The sequence below is a fragment of the Vollenhovia emeryi genome, unplaced genomic scaffold, assembly GCF_000949405.1.
Source record: "Vollenhovia emeryi isolate VEMERY1.0 unplaced genomic scaffold, V.emery_V1.0 DF939212.1, whole genome shotgun sequence".
NCBI lineage: Eukaryota > Metazoa > Arthropoda > Insecta > Hymenoptera > Formicidae > Vollenhovia > Vollenhovia emeryi.
The window spans coordinates 675,826-691,886 of record NW_011967154.1 but is presented as its reverse complement, the minus strand read 5'-3'; the positions used below and the strand labels follow the sequence as shown (position 1 = coordinate 691,886).

The 16,061-nt window shown below is 45.3% G+C and overlaps 1 protein-coding gene across 2 annotated transcripts in view; it reads left to right on the top strand.

The window, feature by feature from the left end:
* LOC105561084 (frequenin-1) overlaps nucleotides 1–16,061 on the top strand; it is a 47,118-nt gene that overhangs the window by 20,519 nt on the left and 10,538 nt on the right. For both annotated transcript variants that reach the window (XM_012010749.1, XM_012010750.1), the window contains exons 3-7: nucleotides 11,706–11,730; nucleotides 12,010–12,058; nucleotides 12,991–13,080; nucleotides 13,741–13,819; nucleotides 14,540–14,628. In XM_012010749.1, coding sequence (XP_011866139.1) covers nucleotides 11,706–11,730; nucleotides 12,010–12,058; nucleotides 12,991–13,080; nucleotides 13,741–13,819; nucleotides 14,540–14,628 — 332 coding nt within the window. The remainder of the gene's footprint in view (nucleotides 1–11,705; nucleotides 11,731–12,009; nucleotides 12,059–12,990; nucleotides 13,081–13,740; nucleotides 13,820–14,539; nucleotides 14,629–16,061) is intronic.

Below are 16,061 nucleotides of genomic sequence, written 5' to 3'. Positions count from 1 at the left end.
AACTGTCATACCTTCACCACGGCGATTTTATTACGAAAAAAAATGTATAATAAAAACGCATCAGTCGCATTTTCTGCTTCCCTGTCCGGGAGCGCAAGTTTACCCGCGCGCAAAGGTCGCGACGAGGGGGAAACGGCTGAGGGCATTGTGGTGTACAGATTTGCGGCATTACTGGCCATTACTAGACATTTTTTGGGCATTAGACCTTGCTGGGACATTATAAAGATAACATAAGATAAAATAATATGAAACAAGACAAATAAGATAAAATAAGATAATAAGATAAAGTAATGCCCACTGGGCATTAGTGGGCATTGGTGTACAAGATTTTGGTCAGCGGTTTCGGATCGCGACATAAACGCGGGAATCGTCAAAATTTAATTCAATTCGCTTCTATCAACGCGGCGAGAGATATCGTCGCAATTGTGTTACACGATTGCACGGGACACACTGGCTCAATTGCGCCCGCGTAAATAGTTCGCACGAGTCGTTACCATATTCTCGCGATGTATCGCAATGCGTGGCACAATGCGTTCCATCGGATTCCGTCGCGTTACATCCGGGACGGCGCCGTTAATTCAAACGTTCTATTAAAATGCACTTCGCGACCAGTCGTTTCGCGGAAATGCGCGGGATTGTGAATCTGTTTACAAAATCAATTCGCCGAGCAAATTCACTCTCGGCTCGAAGATCACGGCTATTCTTCTACGTTTGATAACGCCGGTGGATTGTGCTGAAATTATCCTATTATTTAAGTCGCTGAGAAAGCGTGTTTCAAACTGGAGCGCAAGCAGATTGGAAAAAAAGAACGCTGTGAATATTCAGCAAATAAAATTTATCCTCCAACTATTTTTTTTTTTCTTTTGAAATTGTTATATCGACAAATTAAAATGTAAATTGAAACATTCCGAGCGCGAGTTGTGCAAATAATGTAGCGAAAAAGGGTTGCGAGCTACACCGAGCTGCACGCACGCGAGATAGGCTGTTGCATTTACGAATCCCCTTCGCTTACGAGATAACGAAGCTTGAAAAGTGGAGTTCCTCCTCGAGCACATCAAGATCGGAGCGCTAATAAGAGGCGTGACTCCACTCTCGCGTCGACGATTTTCCGTCGTCGTCGGTACGCGGCGCCGGTTATCGTCGCAAATTGCAAAGGTGTGTTACGCACGTGCACGTGCATCGGATAAGCGGGGCGATCGTGTCGTAAATCGTCGATATGTCGATGATAGAAGGCGAAGATAGGGATGCTGTAAACGCGCCGGTTCCGCGGCCCGCATAACGTAACAGACGGAGGTGCCGGCCCTCGATAACGCTCGCGTGGAAATTGAATTCCGCCGGAAACGAAGAGAATCTCCGACCATCCGCCGGCCAGACTGCGCTGTCCGAGCGTCGCATCGGGAGTTACATCGTCGTGCGGCGACGGCGACGTGCATCGCACGCGGAGTTCCATGACCGAGAAACTCCCGCCCGTGTGTTTCCACGGAGATAAAATTGTGCGATTCGCGCGCGACGGTCAAGCACGTCCGGGTCCCTCGCACGTAAATGAGGACCGCATTATCCCGGGAACAAAGGATGCGTCCCCGAAAGGGACTCCCGAAAGCGAGTTCGACGTTGCCGCTGCGGTACGTCGCGGGGACTTTAATCGGCAATGAATCGCGATAACCCGTTAAAACTTACCGCGCAGTTCGCGCGACGCCGCGGTCCGCATCTCCGACCAGGACACGCGGAACTTGGAAAGTTGCGCCCTATACGCTCGCTCCGTTCCAATTACGGTGTTCGAGCGGTTGGCGGTGGCGTCGTGTGCGCAAACTCGCAAATGTAACAACTATCTGTGTATAAATTGTATTTGCACTCGCGTGCATAATGTCCCGAAATTCCTCTCTCCCTCTCTCCCTCCCTCTCGCTCGATCTCTCTCTGCATCGCCGCATCGCCGAGCGCGTCCGTCGTATTTGCGCAATCGTTCACGTTCCCTCGCGTGTGTGCAAACAGAATGCATACCTGTATACGCGGAGTGTATGCAGCCGTGCGACAGATCCGCATTTACGTGCAACCAGGCGTTGTGTATCCTCGCGAAGGAGCTTACGTATCGCGCGTATTACGACGACGCATATTTTGCAGCGACCGAGCATTCCCGTCCGCATTATGTCCTTTAAACGAACCGCATGCCGCACACCACCGCCCGCGGTCCGACCATCGCAAAGGGAACGAGTTGTAAATTTTTTTTTAATCGCCAGGACGTTCTTCTGTCCCAATAAAAGAATGGAATCTTTGTTACTTTTCACTTTCAACGAGCCGCCGGAAAGTTCGGTGCGTAAATTTTACTTAAAACGAGGAGATTTCTCGTTCGCATCCGCGCAAATCGTTTTAACGGCCTCCCTCTCGTCGCTTTTATTTTTAAACTCCATTTGGGGAATTAGTTTCTCAAAATACATTCGGGCACACACGTAACAAATTGCGTGGTGCGTCCCTGAACGCAGGAAACGTCCATCTGCCATTACACGCCGTTTGAATATTTTTTTATTATGAAGCATAAATTACGCATGAGATAAATAAATATTTAATCCACTAAAGCCTCGGAAATCTGGTCTGTCAAAAATTTTCGCGTGAAAGGTGATAAAATGAAAGAGGAGCGACGCCTATATATTGCGCGCGCGTAATAGTCAACATTTAACACGTTAATCGTTAATCCTGGAATAAACGCGCCGAATTTTTTTGCACGCGATTGCGCGAGATGCATTTCACAATCCATTCATTATAAATTGTCATTGTTTATTCATGCTGCACACAAAAATATATTCCGGTTTCTCTTTTCGTACCAGATGTATACAAAGTGATTCTAATGACTAAAGTATAATTCTTTTCTAAGTCAAGATCCAAAAATAATGGTAGAGAAAAATCTATCGTTACTTACAATTAAATCTACACTCGAATCTACCATTCTATGATTGGCTATTTTTTTAACAATGACCAATGCACTTGCAAGCAACTGTATCTCTGTCAATGAAATCGTGTACTCTCTTTAAGTCGATTCTGAGGGGTAAACCCGAGCGAGAAACCGCTGACCAAAATCTTGTACACCAATGCCTACTAATGCCCAGTGGGCATTATTTTATCTTATTTTATCTTTATAATGCAGCAAGACCTAATGTCCAAACTAATGCTCAAAAATGCCTAGTAACGTCCAGTAATGCCGCAAATCTGTACAATGCCCTCAGCGGTTTCCCCCTCGGGCAAATTTGGAACATAAAACAGTAAATACAAATACAAAATTACTTTTCGTTAAGACCATCACGGTTAGACTAGTGGGAAAAATGGGAAGCGAGGGAACACGTGACCGAATACTACAATCTTAACTGAAAGTACCTCTACAAGCAAATACTTCTTAGTAAAATAAGACAAATATATTTTGAGGATCTAAGCTCTTTGAGGTTTCACAACGTTACGTATTTTTAAACGTGCATATAAGAAAATTATTTGCAATTAGATGAGATTATTTGTAATCAAATAAAATCGTACGAGATAAAGTGAAATCGTGTAATCGGTGGGACAACATTTTAGTTAGTGGTTATTCCCTTGCTTTTATCTACGTTATTCATAATATTGTCAAGATGGTCACTAGTTACATTAAAATGAATTGTAACTCATTCTTTCAAATCATTTTTTGAAATAGAACGCGCTGCGAATACAGATCATCCTTTAAAAACTTTCATAAAGAAAAACTTTTCCAATTACTTTGCCGTAACACTTTGATACGCGGAATAATAAAAAGAATCGATTTACATAAAAAAAAAGTATACGATTTCATAAAAAAAAACTGCAGTTACAGCTTACAAGCGCACCAATGGACAGTTTGAAAAATTATAATTGCCTAATGGTAGAGAATGAATAAAAGATATTCCATTATTCCATCTCCAGTTATTAGAATCACCCTGTACTTCCTGTCGCAATATTCCGTCGGCCACATTATTGGGACTTGAAATCGCAACATTACCTTCAAGGATAAGTCGTTCTAATTAACTGAGTAGCATAACTTATTATTAATTCCGACGAGTCAGCGCGAAATGGGGGTAATGGTTTTTCGATTATGAGTCTCCAAGGCGTAAATTACAGCTCCCGCAACCAAGTCCCGGGTTAACGAGACTTTAAGGAAGATCGGAGAGACCCGCTGTATGCTTTTAGAGCGATCGCCTTTTGCGTGCGACAGCCGTTGACACCACTCCAAAGTTTTCCCATCTCCATGTCATCGCGCGCATCTCGACGGCGGAGTTTTCGAAAGCTATTCTAATTAACGACCCGACGGCTTCCGGGGACTTATTAACGCGGTCGAGGAGGACGCGGACTTTTCGCGGGCTTTTACCGGCGATTATCGCGAGGAGGCGTGTCACGCGAAGGCTAAAAAGTTGCGCAATTATCCGTACGCTCGCGCCAGCTGCTCGCCACTTTCGGGAATACGCGTCGGCACCTTTTAATCGCGCAAAGTTATCCGCGACGATAACAGGTCCATCGCGAAATTCGCGGGGCCGCATTGCGCGAACGCAATCCGATCGCACGTAACGACGCACAAACGAAACGAACAACTCGCCCCCGGACAATCTCCCGAAATCGACAACCTCGGAAAATAATTCCCCCGCTTGATCAGAATTACTCAACCCGCACCAGTTCTCCGAGAGAAAAGTTTTTACGTTTCTTTTATTTCGCCGCCACTTCCGCTCGTAAAGAACGGCGCGCGGCCTGCGCGAGAAATACACCGGAGACAATGGACCCGAGGTCGAGGGAGAAAGGAAAAAAATGCCAATACACTACCCTGCATCCGTCGAGATGAAATCGCGGGATCGTGAAAAATCGGCCGCTATCAGATCGGATACTTCTGCGCGAATTTCCATCCGATTTTTTTTTCCTCTCGCTATTATCCGACCGAACCGGCTAATAAAACTTGCGCGAAGATCAACGAGCTGATTTCCTTCGGATGCCACGGGGTGTATTTTATTCGGAAGGATCGGGCCGACCGATCGATCGGGACTCGGCGATGAGTCGACGACGAGGATGCCTCGCCTCTCCGCCGAGAAAATAAGCAGAGATTACGTTCTCGTGGGATAAAGGCGGTATATATCGAGATGAGTTTTCGGAGCAACTATTTGAAAAGGCGCACTCCCGCGGCTCTCTCCCCCCCCCCCCGCCTCTTTGCCTTTTCTCTTATCTACCGATACTACCGCCAGTTCCAATGATTAAATGGACCCCCGGAATTCAACAAATTAAAGTCTCTCAAGATAACGTTATTTCTACGAACGCCATTCTCACGTAAGATACAGTCGTTCGCTGTACACATAAATCGCGAGGGAAATGGCATGTGCTTCATAAAAGCGTCATGTTTTTGAAAGCCCGGTAAAAATTTCACCCGCACTCAAATTATCATAGAACATCAACCACCCAATTTAATCCTCTTCGTTTACGTCAGTAATTTAAAAGGCGACGGGTGTAACTAGAAATTTATGCATATTTTTTATTCAGGGCGCTCTTTAGTGCAGGTACCGAATTAAAAAATTAATAATTTATTTATTCAACTAAGTTCTCACACATGCGCGTCAGTATCTAATGCATCTCCGACGAGAACTCGAGTTCTATGAAGCCCACAAATGTTAGCCCGAACGACGCATCACAGGTTTGGCCGCCCGCGGCGTGCGAAAAATTAAAATGCAAATAACACATGTGCCTCGGGAGATTACACACAGTGCCGCGCATAAACGCGCGCGTCCCTAAAATAAGAATGGCCGTGTTTAAGGCAGTCATTTTGATAAACGCCTCGTACCCGAGACCCGACAGTCAGTTGGCAGGCGTTCCCCCTTGGTGAAACGGCAAATTTGAATAACGGCGGAGCGTGAGGGAAGCCGAGCTCCGCGGCATTAATTCAAGACTCGTGCGGCGCACTTACGGCACGCGATTAAACACAGCCCCGTGTCTCTCGGCACTCAGTGCAGCCGCGCGATATCACGCGCGTTTGTACATCTGTCCTACATCCCGTTTAAAAATTCATCGGACCTTGGACGCGAGTTTTCCCCGGCGATATTTGGCGAACTGACGCGAGGAGGAGGCGCGCGATTATGCTTTACGTCGCGTCACTCATACGCCCGCCTCCTCGCGGAACGAATTGCGCGCGGAAAATTTGACGTGCGAGTGCATTCGTAAGAATATCGCGTCAGTTTGCCGAGCACGCGCCGATTCGACTGATTCGACAGTTTCGACTTTATCGCCGGGAACGAGCGGCGAACGCGAGCGAAACGGGCGGCCGGGAAAAATGCCAACCTAATTCAACCGCTGGAAAATCAGCTGAGATTACGTTAGCACGCGGTGACAGAGATGTTGACGGCAATATCACTGAATTTCTGCGACGGTTCTCCCCTAACGCGACAGTTCTCGACGCTTCCACTTACGAGCGTCGTTGAGCTGCAGATTAGAAAAACTTGCGCTCGTCGCGACAGAAAGTGCGCCTGAGCGAAGTAGCTCCCAAGGCTTATTATCGAATGGGAAAAGAGACACGGGGTAGCGTCTGCACGAGGGAGACAATGTACGGGGAAAAAACCTATTTAGAAACATGGCGGATGGAAACTTGCGAAAATCTACCGTCCACGCGACTTCCTAAACCTGCGCGACAGATATATGTATATGTAGTTCTTAACTCAAAGTCTCGAACATCTACGCTGTGTTATCTTCTCACTTTGTGGCAAACGAGACAATGAGGGAGAGAGAGAGAGAGACTCGATAAACGGCTTCTTGGAAAATTTCAATTAAGCGTGTCGATAATTGTGACAAACGTTTCAATCTCTATCTCTGTTAATTTTTTTACTTCCCCCCAAATATTATCTTTATTCCACTTATTCGTGCCCTCGACATCTCAAACCACACGCGGAAAGAAAAATTCAGCTGCCGTAGCTAAAAACTGCATGTGGCAACTAAATTTCAGAACTATTCGATCTCAAATTTCGATAAAAAGTTGGCACCCGATTTTTTTAATTTTAATTTCTGATCGTTAATCAGCACAACTCTTTTTATAAACTCTTAAGCTCTTCAAAAGGAAGCGGGAACTCCAGTCAGAACTACAAAATTTTTATGTTGGGGTGCAAAGTTAACACACGCGAGATAATAAGTCAGGGAAATTAATTAATTAATAAGTTAAGTGTAAGAGTAAAAAGACAGTCAAAAAGTAGATAAAACTAAGATAATAAATTTAGGAGTAATAAAACAGTTAAAAGTAGATAAAAGTAAGATAATAAGTTTGTACTTTTGCGGTCTGTACTTTTAAATTTTGTTTCCAGATTATACTTGAAAAGGACCCGATAAAGACGTCGAAACGTTGTGACTTAAATATATATCATTTTTTTGCCAGTTTGGTCGATTAAAAAAAATTTTTCCCTTAGCTAATATTTAGTTGCGTCAGCTAAATATTTTTATATCGTGCCTATTGTACTAGGTGCGACGGCAAACCGTTTGCCGTGGCTTAGAAATTTGCAGTTATGGCAGCATAATATTTTTAGCAAACCATGATTAGCTACGGTAGCAAAAATTTTCTTATCAGTGCAAGAAAGTAAATGACAAGTTTCTTTTCCCCTCCCATTGTTTCCTAGATTTATTTTTTTTCTATAAGCCACAGTATCTATTTTTAAAGAATATAAATGGCACGGCTTTTTTAACAAAGCGTCACATTTAAAATTAAACGCTATTCACTTTTATCGGCCTTTTATAACCTTTCGATCGTTTATTACATAGTCAATCATTGATACACACAATGTAATATGTAACGCGGCAGTACACGGCCGGCAGTGTGTTCAATGCTTTACACGGTATCCCCTAAAATTTGCATTCTCTATTACAATTGATTTTCCCGATATTTCACTGGAACGATTAAACGCGTACGTGCTGCGGTAAAGTAATTTCATATTTAAACGATAAATACCACGGTGGTCTCGGTGCCGCGGCTAATCCGCGTTCCGAGCGCATTTGTACAAATTAACGCGATAAAGCGGATCATATTATACAGGGTAGTGCGTTTTTTTTTTCGTTCGGGGAAAAAATTCGCGGCGAGGGAGATATCGAGAGATTTAGGGGAAACGCGAGAAAGGCGGAAAATGGAGAGTATGGACGGCGGAGAGAAAAAAAGAGCGGCGCAGTTGGGTCGGCATGCCCTAACTCCTCTAAGCCCAGTAAACCAGTCAAGGTATTAAGAGTTAAGTAACTACAGCCAATTAACCATTCTCGGTCTTCGGACTAATTAGCCGATTCGAGGGTATTGATCCCCGAGAGAGAGAGAGAGTAGTGCACAGTCGCGAAAGATAGCATAAGCTTTGTGTGCAGCCGGCGCAACACTTTTCTACTCCGTGAAAACTTAGGACCTGAGCAGAATGGCTGTCTTATAACTCTTCAGGCAGCCTTAAGACAATGTTTTATGTTTTAAGCCTTTGTCTTGAGGTAACGCCGAGAGGGAAACCGCTGAGGGCATTGTGATGTACAGATTTGCGGCATTACTAAGCATTACTAGGCATTTTTTTAATATTAGTTTGGGCATTAGGCCTTGCTGGAGCATTATAAAGATAAAATACGATAAAATATGATAAATAATATAAACTAAAATAATAAGATAAAATAATGCCCAATGGGCATTTATCTTATTATTGGGCATTGGTGTACAAGATTTTGGTCAGCGGTTTTCCCCCTCGAGTAACGCACAATAACTGTCTTATGTATTAAGAGTACAGCCCGGTCTACAATGAGACAGAAGTCAGTAGTCAGAAGACATAAGCGTGTTATAAGCCTGTTATAAGATACTCACAAGTCGGAACGCGGCAATCATAAGAAGATTACTAAAATCAAATCCTCCTGAGCTTATACGTAGCTTATGATTGACCACTCAGAGCCAATCATATGCCCAACCTTTTTATCGTGAGCGCCAAGCCACCCAAGACACCTGGCTTTGGGATCATGGTTACATTCCGAAATATTTATGTGAGAACAATTTGTGCTTGCTGACAATTTATAGTATGTGCGTGTAAGTATATTATAATCTTTTAAGTAAAATTTTTCTACAAAGAAACATTTCAGAGCATAATAACCTTGATCCTAGGCATTTTTTAAGTGTTGTTCAACAAAACGGTGTTTAACCATACTTGTTTAACGATGGAAATCGCTGCATCCAACGAGAATATTGATTTGGAATTCATCAAGCTTGTTGAGGCAAATGATTACCTATAAATTTCCTCGTCTCCGATTGACTAGATTATAGTGACTTATGACTCATTAGTGTTGGTCTACAACCTTAGCCCCAGTCTACAATAGATGATTTAAGCCCTAAGCTTTAAGAAATTGGCCAATCACGGTCAAGTATGAGTAGAATGCGCGACTATGATTAGTCAATTTCTTAAGGCTTAGAGCTTAAATCTCTATTGTAGACTGGGACTTATGGATCAACATTTTTCTTTATGATTTCCAACTTACGGTTTATGGTTTCTGACTACTGACTTCTGTCTCATTGTAGACCGGGCTTACAAGACAGCCATTCTGTGCTCGCGGCCCTTACTTCAAATAAGCCGCGAAACGACTGTCATTACGCGAGTGGAACCCGCGGCGACTCGCCTGTCACTCCGAATATCCGCGGCGAATCAATCGCGTGAAAAACGAGAGGATTTTCGTTGCCGTCGAAGTCGCGTGACTAGTTGCCGCGCTCCCGTTCTATACATCCCCCGAACTTTCTTCGATGAACGATGGTGCCACGTCGGAAATCGCAAAGTGCTCTCGATCGTACTCGAGATAAACGCGAGAAACTGATATCCCTCGAGATATCGGTCGAAACTGGCGGTTAACCGTCAGCCGACCGATGCCGAGAGAGGTGCGGCGAGAAGTTGAAAACGGCGAGCGGAGAGCGCGCAGAGAGGGAACGTACCCGATATTCATAGGTGTTGCGCGTCGCGCGCAGGCCAGATTAATAGTCCGAGTTTAAACAAGTCCTTTTTTTTGGGGGGGGGAGGGGGTGTAGCGTCGCGCGAAATCCCGGGGAGGGATCGACACGACCGAGTCGTACCGCCGACGAAACCTCCCACGCGACTCTCATTTGCATAGTTATAGGAATATTTCGGTCGACCATCGGGCCACCGCCCCGTCAACTCCGAGGAATAACGATCGGTTCTCGTTCGCGGGCTCGCGATCGATCCTTTGCGACAATCGCCGACGATCTGTCTTGCATAATTACACGCTTCGACGTTCGACTCTGTTTCGAGAGTCGGTCAACGCGAGCGAGCGAGAGAGAAAGAAAGAGAAGGGAGGGGAGGAGCGGAGAATCCAATCTAACGAAAGAACGATTTTATTTTCGCGCAGATAAAAATACCCTGCGAAAACAATCTGTCCCGGGAAAACGCGGTGTCGACAAACTTCTCGTACACTTGCCCGAGTTCTGGGGCACGCGGAAAAGTTGCGCAACTACCCGCGATAGGGATAATATCCTGATTAGACAAGCGAGATATCACGTGATATCCGGTACCGTTAGAGTTCTTCTCGCACGAGATGGGGGAAGATTCGCTGCACTGTTTGCGAAAGCTAATGGTATACTTGGGACGACGCAAGATTACCATATAAACCGCAAAACTCTTCATGTTCTCTCCTAGTTCTATCGATCCCGAGCGCGTTTGCGTCTCCTACGTCCTTTACCCTTTACCCCTTTGTCCCTTCCTTCGTTCTGCCATAACACATTCGGTTCAGCTGACGTACGGGAGCAGAGGCGCTTTGCTCGCGGCAGGTGTACTTTAGAGGGTAACCTGCCGTCTGATTATCAATTAGGATGCAATACCAATAAAAGATTTCGATAAAAGGCGAAGATCAAATATATTCGCCTCGGAGCCAAATTTCAAGCGGGCATCTGTTTCGCGTGATATTTTTTGCCACGCGTTTTCGCTCTTATCGAGAAGTGCGCCTTGACAAATGTGTCTGCTGCGTGAATGCGTTTACGAGATAAATCGACGAGACACTCGTTAATCCGCCCTCTCTATTTTCGCAATTTTTCCCTCCGCCCGCCGCTATAAAAAAGAATGCCTACTAATCCCTTCGCTTAAATACAGAGGTTCGAGGGAAAACTTTCGTTATTTCAGCAGCGCACATCCGTCTTGGGGGAACAAACGCCGTTATCGATTGTCTTTCGCGGTGATATCGGTTCCCGCCCCCTCGCGCAAATAAATTCAATCGCCCCTGCACTGCGACGACCTTTTTATTTCTCGTTTCTTTTTTTTTAATCAGTCACTTGTAGTCCGGATACATTTTTGTTTCGTGTCTGTCCAAGTAAACGTGAAGGAGGACGTAAAGGGGGAAAAAAAACGTCGACTCTCCGTTCGCTGACGTAAAGAGAAACGATTCGGACCCACCCACCTACGGCGCCGTATAAAAATTTGATCGCTTTCACGGGGACAATCGGGTTTTTCAGTGACACGTACCTCCGTACTGAATTTACCGAGTAAATCCGTCGTGCAGTAAATCACACGGCAGTTGATACGAGCCTGGCGAGCACCGGAGAACAATAATTCTCCGGCCCCGCCTCTCTCAGCGACTCTTTCCGTCGCGCTTTTTCTTGCCGGGGGCACTTTTCACGCGCGGAATAACCCAATTTTTCTGTACACACGTACGACCGATAATTAATTACCTCTTCAAATGCCCCTTTTTCTTTCTGTTTCAGTCACCGAGAAGGAAATTCGTCAATGGTAAGTCCGGCTCTAAAAACGGGCAATGGGCCATTATGCGAACTCGCGCTAATTTGAATGATTAACGATTCCGACAAGCAGAGGAAAACCATTTTCACGGGAGAATTGATTTAACGTCGCGGCAAATTAAAATGAAGGATTATTTGGATAAGAGAGAGATAAGTAGACTTAAAAAAATCTCTCGTAGTTTCCATCTGTTGGTAACGAATGCAAAATTTTTACTTCAACATTTCACTCAAACAAATAACTGCTTATACGAGGATTGTTATTACTACGTAGGCACAAAGGATTCCTGAAAGATTGCCCTGACGGATTGCTGACAGAACAGGTATGCATTCTGCGAAATACACTTAAATTACATTAACTCTTTCCGTTCTCTCTTCACTTAGGACCTGAGCGGAATGGCTGTCTTGTACTCCTGAGATAATGTTTTGTGTTTTAAATTTGTGTCTTAAAGTAACGCACAATAACTGTCTCGTGACTTAAGAATACAAGACAGCTATTCTGCTCAGGCCCTTAGACTACTCGGAAGAAACGTTGTTGTTGCGCATTGTGAGACATAGGATAAGATGATCAAAGGCGGATCAAAGATTTGACGAGTCGCTAATAACGACATTTTAAAGTAATTCACTTAAATTTTGCTCTTTTACATATTTACAACTTTATGCTCAAGGTTGACAAAGTTACTTCATAAAAGTATCTAATTACAGTTACAGTTTTTTCACTAAAAATGTAACTAGTTGCAGTTACAAGCTACTAATTGTGAAAAGTAACGCGTTACAGTTACAGACGGAGAGAAAGTAACGAAGTTAAGTTAGAGTTACCAAAAAAAAAAAGAAACGAGGGGGAAACCGCTGAGGGCATTGTGGTGTACAGATTTGCGGCGTTACTAGGCATTACTAGGCATTTTTGGGGCATTATAGAGATAAAATAGGACAAAATAAGATAAAATAAGATAATAAGTTAAGTAACGCCCACTGGACATTATTGGGCATTGGTGTAAATGATTTTGGTCAGCGGTTTACCCTCCGGACGTGTTTTTGTGTCGCTTATTAGCGACACATCAAATTGTGGATCCGAATTTGGTCACCTTAGCCTAAAGCAAACACCTAAATTGATATAAATAGTTGAATGCGACTCTCGGGAGGCACATGAATCACATGTCACGTGGCAACAATAACGGAGGAAAGGGTTAATCACCCCCAATAATCGATAGCGAGCAAAAAGCTCGTCGTGTACACGGCGCTCGCGTGATTTCAGGGCTTCATAAAGATCTACAAGCAGTTCTTCCCCCAGGGTGACCCGTCAAAGTTCGCCTCCCTCGTCTTCAGGGTCTTCGACGAGAACGCCGTGAGTTTCTTGCCACGTGCGCAAATGTCGGTGGTTTTCCGCGAACCCTCTTTTCAAATTCGCTTCCGTCAGGCCGGGGTCCGCTCGCGTGCAAGAGCGATCACGCGATGCTTCTCCCGACTGTCTTACTCAAATTATTTTTCTTCCCCTTTCGCTACACGGCGCTGCTCCCTCGCGACGTCTCTATTGCCGTTTAACTGGTCGTTTAAGCATTTATTTAGTCCCGACGTTAGATAAGAGCAGGCCGTTAATTCACGTGGCGAATTGCACGCTCAACAAATTCACGCGCCAGGAGGTAATCCGTATCGATCATCGCGACGTTTAATCAGCGCTGACTCGCCCTCCCCAGAGTAATCGAGTGGGCATCGGCATTCGCACCGCGCGTCTCCACGTTTATTGAAAATATTGAGAAATATCTGAGACGGAAATTTCCCCCGGATTTCTCTCGCGGGACTATTCGATTTGCGAGTCGAGAGAAAATACGAATGCCCGGGAGAGGGGAAAACTATTTGCACAAAGTATCCGCCGCTCGACTTGCAACCGATAGCGATCCGCCTTTAAGGGAACGCGATCGCAAAGTGATCCTCGAATATTCCGCGATCGATAGGAGAGGGCATCTCGCGTGCGACAAAGTAAGGATACGTCGAATTGTTGTTTCAGGACGGCACGATAGAGTTCGAGGAGTTCATAAGAGCGCTCTCGGTGACGTCGCGCGGCAACCTGGACGAAAAGCTTCACTGTGAGTACCTCGCCCTTTATCCACCTCGAAAAAAAAACCGCCCCACTCGAATGCGGGAGAGTTCTCTCACTCGCGCGCGTACTTTGTTTACCCGTCCACTTTTCACGTCGCGAACAATCGCCGGGATCGCGCGGCGAATTTACTTAACGCGATTAAGTCAATAATTTCAGCCCTGTGCCTCATTCGAGAAAATAACCAGTCCGCCGTCGGCAACTTTGCGCGGGGAAAAAAAAGTCAGAACTGGTATCGGAGCCGCATCTTAATTGCTTTTACATTTCGATGAAATCGACGAAAGCAGATGGGAACTTTGATAAAATTGCATTCCATTATATTAAAACGGGATCATTTTTACGCTTGGTTGTCGAGCAATAAATTATTGCCCGCGTTTCTCGCAAATTGCACTACCAAGGAGGATTTGCAGATTGTAATCGTCGCACATAAATTTCGAGACGAGTGAAGAACGACCGCGGCGTAAGATGACAAAGTGCCCTCGATTCTCCTCGAGAAAACTGCTATCAATGAACGATCGCAATCTGAGCGAAAGTAAAGAACGAAACGTGTAGTTTCGCCGGGGATGTCGCGCGAGCTTGCGGGAGAATCGCGCGTGAAAGATACCGGGCTTCGCGTTTCGTACAAAGCGCACCGTCGGGTTTTCGTTGGAAAAATTTCAGTGGCAGAAGTCAATCGCATTTCTCTCTCCCTTTCTTCGTCTCTTTCCAGGGGCCTTTCGTTTGTACGACGTGGACAACGACGGCTTCATCACGAGGGACGAGATGTACAATATAGTCGACGCGATATATCAGATGGTCGTAAGTGCATCCCTTTTAAATTACAATACTTCTCGACGAGAAAGCTCTACGATGCGGACAACGTAACGCGATGGTCGCTCCGCGACTTTGCCTAAACGCGACTTCTCCCTACGTCTATCTGCGATTTTCTCAAAATAGCGCGACCCTGTCGGCGGCGTTTGCGAATTTCATGACAATCACGGGGTCTGTTAAGGTTTACGAAAGGCGAGCGCGTGCCGTTTCGACAAAATGAGAAAACTGAACGGGTCTGTCGCGTTTCTAGCATATTCCCAGTCGCTTGTTTATCCGACATCTACGATCGCGCTTCGCCTATTTCGCGTCTATGTAATTGCGTCCCGCTTGTACTCGCCATCCATAAATAAGGTCACGATAGCACAAGATTTTCGTGCCCGCTTAACAACTTGCTGGCTGCGATGCAATCGTAATGCCTCGTGCGCAACGTGCTCGATATCAAGTCAATATTTTATCCGAATGGGCGCGTTACATGTAACCCAGCGGAAGTTATAATCCTCTTCTGCAGTTTCCGAGGCGGCGTGCTACAAGCGAGTTAGCAACGTAAACTATAACGTCGCCTCTTCCCTACACCCTTCCCCCCCCCCCCCTCCCTTCGCCATTGCGCCTGACAAGCGCGATGTACGCGGCTTCTTTTGAGTTACAATGCATCCCCCTCGTATTATGCAACGCGCACTCTAATCTTTCGTCGGCTGCGACGTCTACGTGAAACTTTAAAGCCCGTATTTATAACCGTTACTCGCGAATCTCGTTTCGAAGCATCAGCCGGAGAGACTCGGGACGACGTTCCATATTTTGGGCCGCGCATTTTGATAAAATGAGAGGACTCGCGCGAGCGCGAGAGATCGCAAAAGTTGCGCGCTCGTTAGGATCGCTTGGGCGTCTGATGCCGCCGCCGCCGCCGCGCGATTGTATTCGCGGATTGTTCGATTGTTTCATCGGCATCGGTTACTTCATCGCGTTACTCTTACTTCGTTTCGCTTCGATTGACACGGCATCCAAATTTGTACAAACCGAGGAAAATTAAGATGAAAAACTCGACGCCGTATAAGTAAGACAATATATTAAGCTGACGATCAAGCGCGTTCGCTCGATTCAAATACAATATTTAGCCCACCACCTCTCGGCACCAAGAGAAGATTAATTAATTCGCCACTTACGTTTGCGATGCGCAACAGCGGAGTTGTAGACTTCCGTTGAGACTACGTAGATCTGCAAAACACAAATAGAAGGTTCAAATTGCAGCAACGCTCAAAGTAATCGCGATTTCAAGAGATAATTAATTGTACACGAGATCTGCGTGTTTCTCGACCGGATATTTCGTAAAATCTCCCTCAACTGAATATTTAGCAAAGTCTTTATGCAATTTTCACCAAAACGCCTTCTTGAACAGAACTTTTGGAGATTTGCGAGTAGAGAAA